At 40.5% G+C, this 16122-nt stretch overlaps 1 protein-coding gene across 3 annotated transcripts; it reads left to right on the top strand.

Moving 5' to 3' along the window:
* The first annotated feature begins 586 nt into the window (after window positions 1–586).
* Window positions 587–15719, top strand: dcaf11 (ddb1 and cul4 associated factor 11). Of its 3 annotated transcripts, XM_053611728.1 has the most exons (16): window positions 587–820; window positions 1045–1104; window positions 1819–2011; window positions 2133–2260; window positions 4399–4517; window positions 4688–4752; window positions 4876–4976; window positions 5140–5286; window positions 6622–6676; window positions 7764–7832; window positions 9097–9154; window positions 9269–9454; window positions 9724–9883; window positions 12664–12816; window positions 12933–13039; window positions 14970–15719. In XM_053611728.1, the coding sequence occupies exons 3-16, from the start codon at window positions 1830–1832 to the stop codon at window positions 15075–15077; spliced, it is 1638 nt and encodes a 545-aa protein (XP_053467703.1). In that variant the 5' UTR covers window positions 587–820; window positions 1045–1104; window positions 1819–1829; the 3' UTR covers window positions 15078–15719. The 3 variants fall into 3 exon arrangements, with proteins under 3 accessions (XP_053467703.1, XP_053467702.1, XP_053467704.1); XM_053611727.1 differs by lacking the exon at window positions 1045–1104 and having other exon boundaries at window positions 588–820; XM_053611729.1 differs by lacking the exon at window positions 1045–1104 and having other exon boundaries at window positions 593–820; window positions 9724–9877.
* Window positions 15720–16122: the final 403 nt, after the last annotated feature.

The following is a 16122-nucleotide window of genomic DNA, read 5'->3' as shown; positions in this document are numbered from 1 at the left end:
TGATCTTCACAACACGTTTGTGGAAGTGTATCATGGCATGAACAAAGGAGATTTCTAAGGACCTCAGAAAAAAACTTGTTGATGCTCATCAGGCTGGAGAAGATTACGATGTTTTCTAGATTCAGACTTTCAAGAATCTGTATATACGTAACAACATCCGTCTTAAAGTCTTTGCATATGTGGGCCACTTGACAGTTAGCCCATGTAGCTTTTTAACAGCATATCTTATAACTTATAATGTTTCATATAAGGTTTACCACTGTTTCTCTGGACAAAAGTGGACATAAGTGGAAAGTGGAAATAAATGTTCACCAAAAAGGCAGAGTCATGTTTATCTGCACAGAGCTAATACCAGGATGTCATGGACGTATAGTTAAAAAAAAACAAAACAAACAGACATCTGAAGTGAAATAATGGTCTTATTCCCGAAAACATTCCCTTTCCATATGACCCTAGTCCTAGAGATACGTTTTATTACTTCATTTGTATTCATGTGCATTAAAATAAATAGCTCATTTTGCCTCTGAACACTGCAATCAGGGGGTTAATATCCAACTCTCACGTGTTCTCGCGAGAGCAGCGCTGCTGTCGCGATAAGCTGCCAAAAAAGCAGTGTTCTGCGTTTCGTAAACAACATGGCGCGTCACGGACTCACTTGGACTTGAGACGTTGCAGTTGACAGCGGATTTTTTTTATTATTATTATTATTTTTTTTACCGAGTTAACAAACATATTTACAGTAATCCTCCATAAAACAAATGTCTCGTCATTAATTTTGGACTGCAGCGGAAAAGCAGATAAACGACAGAAGTGTGAAAAGGTAAAAAAAAATATATATACATGTATATATATATACACTGGAACTAGCCTTTGTAAACAAGAGACGCATTGCTAGCGTACAGCTAATAAACAAACACACAAGCGGAAATGTAAACATAAATACGGATTAACAAGAAACAGTTCTACGAGTAGCATGTTTTCTTTTCTTTTTCTTTTTCTTTTTCTTTCTGCATATCGAAGTGTATTTCCTTGGTGTCATTGCAGTGATCCAGCCTGTCAGTCCTGTAGTAGGATGAGAGTTTGACACCATTTTATATCAGTGAAGTAAGATAGCTTTCTAACTTCTTAACATTATCGCATGCTGTGTATTTGGTTCATAACTGCTGCCTTAAGCAAAAATAATAATAATATTAAACCAAAACAAAACCATTACTGTCTCAGGTGTTTGTTTGTTTTTTCCCAGTTCATTTGATTCATAAAGCTAAAGAAAGTCATTGCCCCCTATTGGAGGTGCATTGAGACAACCAAATTGGACATCCCAAATTGTTGTATTGGCTATGCCTGATGTTTTTGTAATGCTCCTGATGGATTTTCCCTCTCTTTCCCTCCCTTAAAATGGCTGCCTTTTCTCTGACCGACAGCTCTCTGCTCTGTATGTTGGTTTACCCTTTTTAACAACATATACATTCTTCACAGGTGAAACCCAGGGCTCAGACCAAGAGTAGACATTCAGAGCTATTCATTCTTTTAAATAGTCACACCTGGGCAGTGAGAAACATCTACCAGACATGTGTTCCAATATTTTTGCTCGCCTGCAAATTGGGTTCTCTGTCGTTTAACACCTCTAAATATAAATACCAGGAAATAAAAGCTGAAATTCTAGACCCGTGTTGGAGGGTCATTGAGACAAATTGTAATACTATTTGTGAGTCATGTGTGTGTGTATATATATATATATATATATATATATATATATATATATATATATATATATATTAGTTCATGAGTTGTACATCTTTGTATTTATTTGTCCACCAGGTGCTCGGTCTATGGGCTCCCAGTCCAGTTCTGGCATGTCCGGTCGCGGCTCAAGTGGAAACCCGGACCAGTCAGAACCAGAATCGAACCAAAACCAGGCTACGCCCCCGAGGAGCCGCAGGGGAACCGAGAGAGCATCGGCATCTGAGGAGGACGTTGATTTAGCACAAGTACTGGCGTACCTACTGAGGAGGTAACTAATACTATACAGTATGTGGTAGGTTGTATCTGGATGAGAGTTTCAGACTGAGAATGAGAGATCTGATCAGAGTAAAAGATTGCACACAGATTATCTGATGTTATTTCTGTCGTAGGGGCCAGGTGAGGCTGGTCCATGGCAGCGGGGCGACGGGGTTACAGCTCGTTCAGTCTATCTCGGACTCGGATGAGGACAGCGACGGAGCATGGGAGGGACGGCTAGGACATCGCTATGATCCTCCTGGTAATCTGTTTCAAAGAAAGAATTATTTTCACAGGTTATTTTTTTCTGTCAGAAGATTTTGTTGGCGTGCTATTAATGTGAGAAATGTGCTGTGCTGATAATCAGAATGAGGTTCATTTGACAGTGTGGAGCTGGAGTAAAAAAAAACAAACACTTGAATCAAAGCTTAAGAGATTAGAAATGCAAAGTAAGGAATAAAACACGAGGGGAATTCTGTTATAGGATAAATAATCAACAATGGGTTGGTGTGATGCAGGATGACGTGAGGTGTCCGCCCCAAATTAGATTATTTTTCTATCACAGCATGTCCCGATGTGTTTTATTCAACACCAATTTGGCACCGTAAAATTTCACAATGAGTCATACCTCTGTGGAGTGTTCGTGAGACAAGTTAGTTCCTGTTATCACTAATAGTTATAAACAGTGGTTAGTGCACAATCTTTCTCTTGAAGTTAACAAGACAAAAATATCAACATGTCATTATAGCACTTTCAGTGGCACGCTACCCATAAAACCAGTCTAATCAGAAGCTGACCTTGCTTATGAGCTTATTTATTTGTCTGTGACGTTCATGCCACAGCACGGCGGGGGGAAATGTTAGGGACTATAGCTGTAGTATAAAGGTATATACAGTAAAACACACCCTGTCGACATTTTTTTTTATTCCTTGCATAATATTTACACTTTCAGTCCCCTCCGAAACTATTGGAACGGCGAGGCCAAGTCAAGGGCATTTGGGTTTGAGATCAAAAGATTGATGTGAAACGAGAGTTTAGTTTTTCAGCCGTTATTTCCTGGTATTTACATCTAGATGTGTTAAACAACGTAAAACATGGAACATTTGTATAATACCACACGATTTTTAGCAAGCAAAAGTATAGAAACAGATCAATCTTGAAGTAAATTCAAGTAAATAAGACTTAGTGTTTGTTTGCATATCCCTTGCTTGCAGTAACTACATCAAGCCTGCATCTCACTGATATCACCAATCTGTTGGTTTCTTCTTCTGTGATGGCTTTTCATGTTTTTATCACAGCCTTTTTCAGTTGTTGTTTGTTTTGGAGGATTTCTCCCTTTCACCTCCAGTCTTCAGGAGGTGAAATGTTGCTCAACTGGGTTAAAGTCTGGTGTTTGCTTTGGCCAGTCTAAAGCCTACCATTTTTTCCTGCCTGATTAAGTCCTTTGTTGAGTTTTCAATGTGTTTTTTGGATCTGGGTCTTGCTGCATGATAAAGTTCCTCCCGATTAATTTGGATGCATTTCACCTCAGTAGCAGCCATGCAAGCCCAGGCCTTGACACTACCTCCACCATGTTTCACAGATGAGCTTGTATGTTTTGGATCATGAGCAGATCCTTTCTTTCTCCACACTTTGGCCTTTCCACTTTGGTAGAGGTTCATCTTGGTTCCAGAACTTTTGTCTCTCATCTCTGTATTCCTTTGCTAATTCCAGTCTGTCTGATTCTTACTGCTGATGAGTGGTTTGCATCTTGTGGTTTGGCCTCTAGATCTCTACTCTCGAAGTCTTCTTTGAACGGTGGAATGCGATACCTTCACCCCTGCCCTGCGGAGGTTGTTGGTGATGACACCGTTTCTGTCATCAGCTGCTGTTGATTTCCTTGGCCGATCCATTCGGTGTCTGTTGCTCAGTACACCAGTAGTTTCTTTCTATTTCAGGACATTCCACATTGTTTTATTGGCTATACCCGATGTTTGTGTAATGCTCCTGATCGATTTTTCCCTCCCTCAAAATGGCTGCCTTTTCTCTCACAGACAGCTCTCTGCTCTGTATGTTGGTAACTCTGTATGTTACCCTTTTTAACAACAAATACATTCTTCACAGGTGAAACCCAGGGCTCCAGCCCAGGGACAAAGAGTAGACATTCAGAGCTATTCATTCTTTTAAATAGTCACACCTGGGCAGCGAGAAACCTATCAGACATGTGTTCCAATATTTTTGCTAGCCTACAAATTGGGTTCTCTGTCGTTTAACACCTCTACATATAAATACCAGGAAATAAAAGCTGAAATTCTAGACTCTCTTGTCCTATTCATGTTTTGCTCTCAAACCCAAATGTCTTCCGTCTACAGCATTGTTTCATACAATATGATTTTTTAAAGTTTTATATGTTTGTTACAGTGGATTCGCACCCGGACACTCAGGAGCTGGACCGCAGCGAGATCCGCACTCAGATCCTATTAGCCACAGCATCCTCACACCTGAGCAACAAGCACAGCTTCACACACATGCTTAATCAGGTCAGAGATGTATATAGCGACACACACATCCACACCTACACAGTATCTGTGGTGCTGGTTTATAATGGATGAACAGCAGAGCAGTGCTTTGTTGTAAAATGCACCATACAGTACACAGTATGATGGATCAGGAATATCACAGCGTATGTGTAACTGTGTTTGTGTCACAGCGTGAGCAGGGTCGCTGTCGCGGATCCAGTTTCTCTCATGGGGAATGCAGCCGTATTCGCTCACAGTGAGTTTATAGGCACGCACACACACATGTATGAATGTATGTGAGTGTTGCGTTTTGGCACAGAAGCTCACTGTCACGGCCTCATTTTTGCTCATTCGGTCACTTCTTGCTCTTTGCTTGCAGTTTCCTGCCAAACCATGTGGCCCACAAAGACACTTATCAACAGAAAGCGTTTTGTGGAGTGTACAGCAATGATGGAAACCTCTTCCTCTCTGCATGCCAAGGTGACAGCGCAGAGGCTGCGCTCTGATAATGCACAAACTTCTTCAGACACTGTAAAAAAACAAAACAGCAACTGTAGGAATCTGTATGTTCTGTCTGAACAATGACTGTGTAACTCTGAATGTGTGTGTGTGTGTGTGTGTGTGTGTGTGTGTGTGAGATTAGATCAGAATATTCGGCTGTACGACACCAGCCGGGGCAGATTCCTCCTGAAGCGCACCGTGAAGGCCCGAGACGTAGGCTGGAGTGTGTTAGACGTGTGTTTCACACCTGATTCTCGCTCCGTTCTCTATTCCAGCTGGTCTGATTACAGTAAGACACACACTTGCACACGTTGGCCACACAGCGGGACAGCCAGAAAGATGTATATACATGCATAAAGACAGACAGACATGCCACAGACACACCTGAGACAGATAGATAGACCGTCATGCTTAAAACAGACAGACATGCCACAGACAGACGCTCCTGAGACAGACAGACAGACACAACTAAGACGGACTTGCAAGTTTAAGACAAACAGACAGATGCACCTCAGAGAGAGAGAGACAGACAGGCGTGCCTGAGACAGACAGACAGACAGACAGGCGTGCCTGAGACAGACAGACAGACAGGCGTGCCTGAGACAGACAGACAGACAGGCGTGCCTGAGACAGACAGACAGGCGTGCCTGAGACAGACAGACAGGCGTGCCTGAGACAGACAGGCGTGCCTGGGACAGACAGACAGACAGGTGTACCTGGGACAGACAGGCGTGCTTGGGACACACAGACAGACCGGTGTGCCTGGGACACACAGACAGACAGGCGTGCCTGGGACAGACAGGCGTGCCTGGGACACACAGACAGACAGGCATGCCTGGGACAGACAGGCGTGCCTGGGACACACAGACAGACAGGCGTGCCTGGGACAGACAGGCGTGCCTGGGACACACAGACAGACAGGCGTGCCTGGGACAGACAGGCGTGCCTGGGACACACAGACAGACAGGCGTGCCTGGGACACACAGACAGACAGGCGTGCCTGGGACAGACAGGCGTGCCTGGGACAGACTTACAACTTTAAGACAGACAGACAGATGCATCTCAGAGAGACAGACAGGTAGACCTGAGATAGATAGATGGATAGACAGACATATCTGAGACAGACACAGATAAACCTGAGATTAGACAGATAGTCCGATAGACCCACCTCAGACAGCCTGACAGACTCCTCTCAGACAGATACGCCACAGACAGATGCACTTGGACAGATGGACACACTAGAAGACCGACATGTACATGGACAAATTGCACCTGTCAAATATCACAGTATATTGTACTATTGATTCATGCCTAATTACTTCAAAATGTGCTTTTCTTTATTCTTTTGTACACATTTAAATCTTTCTTTCTCATGGATATATTTAAATTCGTTCTTTCTGTCTTTTTTCCTTCCTTCTTATTAATTTATAAATCTTATAGATATAATTGATTACTGGTTTGTGTCTACAAGTAAATTGACCATATTTAGGAGAAACAGAGCACAGTTCACACTTCTCTTTCCACCGTAGAGAAATGCCGTTTCTGACATTGTTTATTCTTCCAGTTATTTGTTGTTGTTTTTTTTTCTTTTCATTTTCCCTTTTCTGTATTTTCTCTCGTTTAGTCCATCTTTGCAGTATAGATGGAGAGAGTGAAACACACACCGCTCTGGACCTCAAGTTAGTGTCTCCCTCATAGTTCATTATAGCATTAAGGCACAGGTAATCGATCACCTGCACACTTCCTCTTCCTGTGGATGAGTGCTGATCACATGACCATGAGAACCATCCATCATTATCCATCACATACATAACCAAGTAGATTAACTGATTCATAACATGCTGGCGAAGATCTGGTGCCAATTCTGATTAACAACCGGAGAATTATTATTATTATTATTATTATTATTATTATTGGCATTAATGCAAGATTTTTTTTGTTTGCCCAATACCACGATGCGATCATTTTTATAGTCTTTGTGTTGGTGTATGTTTTCTTTTAGTAAGAATGAAGTACAGTATAGCAGTGATCTTTGCCAGCATGTGAATTCATACCTTTTTAATCCATTCATCATCATTCATGTAACAAAATGGGATTACAATGAGACTGGCATTTTATATAATCTAATTTCTACATTTCATTTGTAGGATTGGATAGTGATGGTGACTGTGATGATGATGATGATGATGATGATGTCACATTAACTAGCTCTAAGTTTGTTTGACATGTTCTTTGCAGGGAAGATGAAAAGGGTGTAACATTAAATAAACACAGTCATAACAAGTGAAATAATACCGACTCATTTCCCGTACTGGTTCTGCTTTCCCAACCCGTGTCTCAAATTTCATGTTTCTGTACTATTCTTATGTCTAAGTGGACAGAACTCTAACTCATTGACCTGTATATTAAAATGAAAAACAGGTGTAGCACTAAGAACACTTATTTATCTACACTACCGGTCAACAGTTTATACCCTCATTCTTTATTTGTTATTTCTTTCTCCACATGAAAGGAATGAATATGTCGGCATGATTATATTTTCTCTACAACACCGATTTCAAACATTTAATCACACACCTTCAGATCAAAAGGTTTATAAGATCATGAGAAACATTTCAGGCGAGTGTCCACAAACTTTTGACCGGCTAGCGTATGTTTAACACCATTTCAAAGTCTGCAGATAAATATGTTTTATTTAGGTCATTATGTGTGCTTTGAGATACAGCTTATTACCTGCTTTGCATTTATGTCTGTTTTCTCTTTCAGTCCAGAGGAAAGAAGGTTCTGCGTGTTCTCGCTTGCAGCATCTATAGACAGCAGAGAGGTTCTGGGCGGGTCGGTACATCCACGTTCACATTACTATACACATAATTCAGGGTTTCCACGGGGAATTGAAAAGCATTGAAAGTCATTAATGAATGAACGCCTTAAGAAGTATAAACTTTTATAATTATTTAGATAGTTTTGAAAAGAAAAGAAAATGAGCAATGTACTTTTAATATAGACTTCATAATTAATAGCTGGTTTTCTCACGCAAAATACGTACATCTGTGTGGCAAACACGCGGAACCAGTCTGGTAATCGCCTCCGGCCAATGCAAAACTACCGTAACGCCGGATGTTTGGACAGCAGCGGGCTGGGACCTGGGGTGTAAAAATTGGAGAAGGAAAAGTCAATTTCGTAGGGTCGCAAAGAAATGGGGACGTGCAAATTCCAGGAAAAGTGGCTGGAAGACGAAGGATTTAGGACATGGTTGTAGCCCGTTGGTGGTCAAGGAGAAGGATTTGGCAGTGTTTGTAAAAAAAAATAAATAAACAATAATTTAAGCATCATTGTCAGATTGAATGGTTACAATTCAGAATTTGGGACATGGGTGTATAAAAAAAAAAAAATAATCGTTTATGTGTATACATTACACAGTGCGTGTGAGTATGTATGCGTATATATATATATATATATATATATATATATATATATATATATATTATATATAAAATATATATTATCCGTGGTTAGTCATGGGTCATGTACGGCATTAACATTTTTTAAAGGGTGTTAAAAAGCATTAAATTAGATTTAATGATACCTGAAGAAACCCTGTAATTATATGCAAGCGCTAGGCCTGTGCTTGGTTGCTGTGATCAGTATCTACGGCAGTATAAATCTCACCACACTACTCACCTTAGCACTATTAGATAAAACGCCTTAAAGAGGTTAGTAAAGGTTTTTTTAAAAAAAAGAAGAACCTACATTTCTTGCCGTCCAGAACTAGATATGAACACCTACTGAAAGTAATGAGAGAAGGAATGTGAATGTGATTCTAATGAATGAGTTAAAGTGAATGAGACTGCCGATTGGTCAGTTTCTGTAACAACGCTTATGACTTCATTGGCTTGCAGTTGGAATTCAAATTGACCGCTTAAATTCAACACGAGTTTAATCTCAAGTTTTCCAGAAAGCTTTTTTTTGTTGTTTTTTTCTTTAATCTTCTGGAAGTTAAATGAATTTGATTGATTTGATTCACGTTATCAGCAGTGTTCCAGCAAGAGATGCGAGTGTGTTATGTGTTGTGTGATGTGCCTGTGTTTCTTTGCAACAGAGCAAACGATGGCTGTCTGTATGTATTTGACCGTGAGCTGAACAAAAGAACTTTGAAAGTAAGAGAACACACACATGCACATGCACACACACACACACACGCACACTCTTATATCCCCTCTGTACATGCATTTTGTTTACAGTGTGTGCGCGTGTGTGTGTGTGTGTTTCAGATTGACGCTCATGAGGATGACGTGAACGCCGTGGCATTTGCCGACGCTTCGTCTCAGCTGCTGTTCTCGGGCAGTGATGATGCGCTGTGTAAAGTGTGGGACAGACGGACACTGAGAGAACACTCGCCTCAACCAGTAGGAGTGTTGGCGGGACACCGAGACGGAATCACCTTCATACACAGCAAGGTCACACGCTGCTATATAATAAACATAAACATTTCCATCACTTCCATTTATTCCACTCCGCTCTTGTGAAAAGCATCTATCTTTAGGCTGCAGTCTGATTGGTTGAAACAGCTGGATTAATTAACATGGCACCTTTTCAGCCCGACTACATTGGCGACCAGTAAAACGACTCCAAAGCTCAACGACCCCCCCCTTAACCGAAGCTTAGCTATAGGATGCATGATGACCACCATTTGTGCTGTAATGTAACTGTGTCTCTGTGCTTACAGGGTGATGCCCGGTATCTGATCAGTAATTCAAAGGATCAGACAATTAAGCTATGGGACGTGAGGAAGTTTTCTCCTAAAGAAGGCCTCACTGCATCACGGCACGCCGTCACACAGCAGAACTGGGACTACCGCTGGCAGCAGGTCCCGCAGAGGGGTGAGAGTGCGTGCTTTATTGAAATACTTTTTGATCTGAACCACTGCTAAAGGATAAAGTTAAGGCCAAAATCAAACTAGGTTTTTAGGCCAGTTTTACTGTTGCAGACAAAAATCGCATATAAGAATTAAAAAAGAATTCTTTGTCGCAAGATGAGCTCAGTAGAAATGAATTGAGCCTGTTATTATTGCCAAGATTTTATTGGGATCAAGTCGTACAGTGGGAGAAGTAATAATCTTTAAGGTTGGCACATTGTAGGCCGGATTTATAATGTAAATATTTCAAATGGTTACTTTTTTTTTTTTTAAACGTTTTAAGAACCGATTGCCACTAATACTCAGATATGTGGAGCTATAGCACGGCATTTAGTCCTGATGTAGGGTTGCACGGTATACCGGTAATACGGTAGTATCGCGATACTAAAGCTTCAAAATACTGCCGATGCCGCTGTATTTTTTTAAACGGTGGTATCATCAATACGGTAATACTGCAAGTAATGCTGAATGTGCGGCGGTTAATACTATTTTCGCTAAAATGACACATCTCATTGTTTTTGCCTAATACACAAAGGTTACTGACACTTCATTTAACCCAAATTCTTTACTTTGATCTTTAAGGATTTTTCCTGTTTAATAGTAAGCGAGCTATCGTTACGCTAACCTCTGTATGTAAATACTAAAGTTAGCCAAAGCGAGCTAACGTTATGCTAACCGCTGTGTGTAAATACTAAAATTAGCCAAAGCGAGCTAACGTTATGCTAACCGCTGTGTGTAAATACTAAAGTTAGCCAAAGCGAGCTAACGTTATGCTAACCGCTGTGTGTAAATACTAAAGTTAGCCAAAGCGAGCTAACGTTATGCTAACCGCTGTGTGTAAATACTAAAGTTAGCCAAAGCGAGCTAACGTTATGCTAACCGCTGTGTGTAAATACTAAAGTTAGCCAAAGCGAGCTAACGTTATGCTAACCGCTGTGTGTAAATACTAAAGTTAGCCAAAGCGAGCTAACGTTATGCTAACCGCTGTGTGTAAATACTAAAGTTAGCCAAAGCGAGCTAACGTTATGCTAACCGCTGTGTGTAAATACTAAAGTTAGCCAAAGCGAGCTAACGTTATGCTAACCGCTGTGTGTAAATACTAAAGTTAGCCAAAGCGAGCTAACGTTATGCTAACCGCTGTGTGTAAATACTAAAGTTAGCCAAAGCGAGCTAACGTTATGCTAACCGCTGTGTGTAAATACTAAAGTTAGCCAAAGCGAGCTAACGTTATGCTAACCGCTGTGTGTAAATACTAAAGTTAGCCAAAGCGAGCTAACGTTATGCTAACCGCTGTGTGTAAATACTAAAGTTAGCCAAAGCGAGCTAACGTTATGCTAACCGCTGTGTGTAAATACTAAAGTTAGCCAAAGCGAGCTAACGTTATGCTAACCGCTGTGTGTAAATACTAAAGTTAGCCAAAGCGAGCTAACGTTATGCTAACCGCTGTGTGTAAATACTAAAGTTAGCCAAAGCGAGCTAACGTTATGCTAACCGCTGTGTGTAAATACTAAAGTTAGCCAAAGCGAGCTAACGTTATGCTAACCGCTGTGTGTAAATACTAAAGTTAGCCAAAGCGAGCTAACGTTATGCTAACCGCTGTGTGTAAATACTAAAGTTAGCCAAAGCGAGCTAACGTTATGCTAACCGCTGTGTGTAAATACTAAAGTTAGCCAAAGCGAGCTAACGTTATGCTAACCGCTGTGTGTAAATACTAAAGTTAGCCAAAGCGAGCTAACGTTATGCTAACCGCTGTGTGTAAATACTAAAGTTAGCCAAAGCGAGCTAACGTTATGCTAACCGCTGTGTGTAAATACTAAAGTTAGCCAAAGCGAGCTAACGTTATGCTAACCGCTGTGTGTAAATACTAAAGTTAGCCAAAGCGAGCTAACGTTATGCTAACCGCTGTGTGTAAATACTAAAGTTAGCCAAAGCGAGCTAACGTTATGCTAACCGCTGTGTATAAATACTAAAGTTAGCCAAAGCGAGCTAACGTTATGCTAACCGCTGTGTGTAAATACTAAAGTTAGCCAAAGCGAGCTAACGTTATGCTAACCGCTGTGTGTAAATACTAAAGTTAGCCAAAGCGAGCTAACGTTATGCTAACCGCTGTGTGTAAATACTAAAGTTAGCCAAAGCGAGCTAACGTTATGCTAACCGCTGTGTGTAAATACTAAAGTTAGCCAAAGCGAGCTAACGTTATGCTAACCGCTGTGTGTAAATACTAAAGTTAGCCAAAGCAAGCTAACGTTATGCTAACCGCTGTGTGTAAATACTAAAATTAGCAGAGTTTGTTAGCAAGCGAGCTGACGTTCCCAGTTTTATGGGTGTTTTTTTTTTTTTTTTTTTTTTTTTTTGGGAGTTCGTTTCCAAATTCAGTTATTTATTCCTAACGTGTTCATGCTTAGTACTCTGATTGACCATACAATTTCTTTTCGCATGATTTCATTGATGAAATATGTGGTACGTTGAATTAGGTGCTTGCCAATTGTACGATTTGTTCTTGAGTTTTTCCAATGGCCGGTTATTCATTCTCATTAATATAGAATTCAGAGGAAAAGTCGGTGTGTCTGTTTACATTTATATCTATGTATTTCTGTAACTTTGGTTCATTTTGTAGATTTGAACTATGAATTAATTCAATATTGTGTGGTGTCGTGATACTTCAGCTGGTACAGTATCGTAAGATATGTTTATGATATCGTGACAGCCTTAGTCCTGATATGTCAAAATATGTCTTTTTTGTTTCCACAGCTTTGAAGAGGCACAAACTGACAGGTGACACGTCAGTGATGACATATCGAGGTCACGGCGTTCTTCACACGCTCATCCGCTGCCGTTTCTCCCCCGAGTTCAGCACAGGACAGAAGTTCATCTACAGTGGCTGCTCGACTGGGAAAATCATCAGTGAGCGAAACGGAGCAACCCTTTGTTTATTAGGCTAAATAAAGTCTAAATCGTGGCCTACAGCATTCCAGCTCTTTCTCTACTTCCCTTGACCACCCTTTCCTCTTCTCTTGTAGTTTACGATGTTCTGACGGGCCGAGTTGTGTCCAGACTAGCCGGTCATGAGGCATGTGTGAGAGACGTCAGCTGGCACCCATACCAGGATAACATCATCAGCAGCTCTGTGAGTGTTACATCCTCTTTATCAGCAGGGAAACACATTAGTCTGCTGTTCTTTTACCAAAAAAACTGTAAATATCACACTGTACTATTTTTAAAGCCCTTGAAAACACTTTTTAAGTTGTTGGGTTTTTTTAAATTATTATTATTTGTGATACGATGAAGAGACCTGTCATTTATGAAGTATTTAACAATGGTAGATTCAAGAAATACAGATTATTCAAGGAAAACAAGCATAAAGTGTCGTAATAATGTGTTGAGCCAACACTAGTTGTCAGAACAGCTTATATGCACCTTGGCATACAGTGCCTTAGACCGTCTTTGCTACAATTACAGCTGAAAGTCTTCTAGAACACCCGGATCCTGATAGTTTTGCCCTTTCTCCATGGCGAAATTGCGCAAGAACTGTCAGACTGGATATACAGTGCCCAACACTAATATTGGCACCCTTGGTAAATATGAGCAAAGAAGGCTGTGAAAAAAAGTCTTTATTGTTTACATTTTGATCTTTTGCTCAAAAAAGCTCTATTTTGGTTTCATCTGACCATAGAACCCGATCCCATTTGAAGGTCCAGTAGTGTCTGGCAAACTGAAGACGCTCGAGTTTGTTTTTGGATGAGAGTAGAGGCTTTTTTCTTGAAACCCTTCCAAACAACTTGTGGTGATGTAGGTGACTTCGGATTGTAGTTTTGGAGACTTTCTGACCCCAAGATGCAACTAACTTCTGCAATTCTCCAGCTGTGATCCTTGGAGATTTTTTCGCCACTTGAACCATCCTCTTCAGTTCGTTGAGACGATATAGACACACGTCCTCATCCACATTGATTCATAACATTTCCAGTTGTCTGGAACTTATTGCCCTGATGGTGGAAATGGACATTTTCAATGCTTGTGCTATTTTCTTATAGCCACGTCCCATTGTGTGAAGCTCAACAACCTTTTGCCGCACACCACAGCTATATTCCTTGGTCTTACCCATTGTTATGAATGACTAAGGGAATTTGGCCTGTGTGTTACCTCATATTCATATCCCTGTGAAACAGGAAGTCATAGTTGAACAATTTCCTCTTCCTAGTCACCCAGGTGTACTAAAATATTTTGTTAAAATATCAATGGGAATATACTTCAAATATATTTTTCTCATATGAATTCATAGGGGTGCCAATAATTGTTGCACACCTATATGTAACAAAGTCCCGCCCCCCGGCCCCCCCGACAAACCTGTATTGAGTCTGCAATTGTTTGATATCCTTGAGAGCAGAGTATTTTTGTGAATTTTTCTTTTAACAAAAGATTAAACAATAAAGACAGTTTTTCACAGCCTTCTTTGTTCATATCTATCAAGGGTGCCAATATTAGTGGACGGGACTTGATTATTGATGATCACCAATTTTCAAGCATAAATCTTTGTTGGGTTGTGGTGACATCTTTGACAGGTTCTTGGTTTTTAATCACTCCACTGTAGCTTCGGGTCATTGTGCTGTTGAAAGGTGAAAATCTGTTCCAGTCTCGTGTACACCGGCGCTCTTCTAAAATATCCCTGTATTTGGGTGCATCCATAATACCCTCAGCTCTAATCAGTGTCCCAGTCCATGGTGAGGAAACACATTCCCACAACACAACGCTACCACCACCATGCTTCGCTGTGGAGATTGTGTTCTCCGGGTGATGAGCAATGTTTTCCAGCAACAATAAGATGGTGGATTTCTCCAGGTTCTTCAGAGTTACTCTTGGCCTTTTGGTTGCTTTTCCTAATGCCCTCTTTAGCCAGTTACTGACTTTCGATGATCATACCATTTTCTTTCCATTTTTTTTTAAAAAAAAAATTGGATTTCATGATGCTCTGTACGATGTTCAAAATTTGGCACCATTTGAACCCGCTCAGCTCAGAGTTGTAGTAAGAACACTAACCTCTATTCCATATTTCCCTACAGTGGGATGGTGCAATTCGCTTGTGGGAGCACAGACACACTCACCTGCTGGACAAAGACCGAGAACGAGTGAGCGAGTGGAGGCCAGAAGAGACGAAAGAGGAGAAGTGAACTGGCCGAGAGTTGCGCGTGCGAGTTCTGAAATTATATAGGTTGCATTTTTTTTCCTGCTGGCCAAAAGAATAAAATTGCACAAAAAAAAACAAACAAAAAAAACAAAACAATCCAGGGCGACACACAAGCTCAGTAATGTTTATTGCGCACACTATGTAGATCTTTATTTTGAAGCTCGGAGTTTTCAGATAACGTTTAAACATGCTCGGATGGTAAAGTTAGACACGGCGACATTATTTACATCAGTCGTAGTAATAATAGTGATAAAAAAAAAATAATAATGATGATGATGTTATTGCTTTTTGTCTCCATGTGAGAGAACACAGCTTTTAAAATACAAAAAAAACAAAAAAACAAATGTTAAAACTGACTGGTGTTCAAGCTGAATAATATAAAACGTTGTAATGGTGTTAGTGTTGATTAAAAAGGGAAATGATATTTTGGAGTGTGTCGTGCAAGAGTGAAGAGTGTGTGTGCCCGTGTGTGTGTGTGTGAGAGAGTGAGAGAGAGAGAGAGAGAGAGAGAGAGAGAAAGATAATGTGTATCTGAATAGATGTCACTGAAATTTGTTTCTGCAGCTCTCCAGAGTGCGTTTGTAAATTATTAACGAAGTTAATTAAAATCCTTTTTCAATCCTGAGTCTGAAATTTTCTAAGCATATGGTGTGTCTATCTGTGTATTGTACATTACCAGATTCATATAATACTTCAAATCATGTCTGACATGGAGTACAATCTCACCTTCTGACAATGTCACAGCCACGCCTCTCAAATCGTACCAAAACGTGCTGAGGAAAGACGCGATGCCTGCTTCAAAATGGCTGCTACGACTGTTTATAGCTCTGCAGACTCGTCTTTTCCTGACTTTTATAAATAACAGTGTATCATACACTGTTGGGAAGAACATACTGTACATAAGCATGTCTAAGATGAATAAGTGTATTTAGTTGAAGTGTTGTTTAAACAGCTTTTGGTCATTGTACTGTAAGGTGTGACTGCATTACAGAGCAAGATTAAAAAGAGTCTATAAAGCTAGTTTTTCT

This window comes from Ictalurus furcatus, chromosome 23 (assembly GCF_023375685.1).
Source record: "Ictalurus furcatus strain D&B chromosome 23, Billie_1.0, whole genome shotgun sequence".
Classification (NCBI taxonomy): domain Eukaryota; kingdom Metazoa; phylum Chordata; class Actinopteri; order Siluriformes; family Ictaluridae; genus Ictalurus; species Ictalurus furcatus.
Note: the sequence above shows the minus strand (reverse complement) of the source record. Positions and strands in the feature narration are given on the sequence as shown.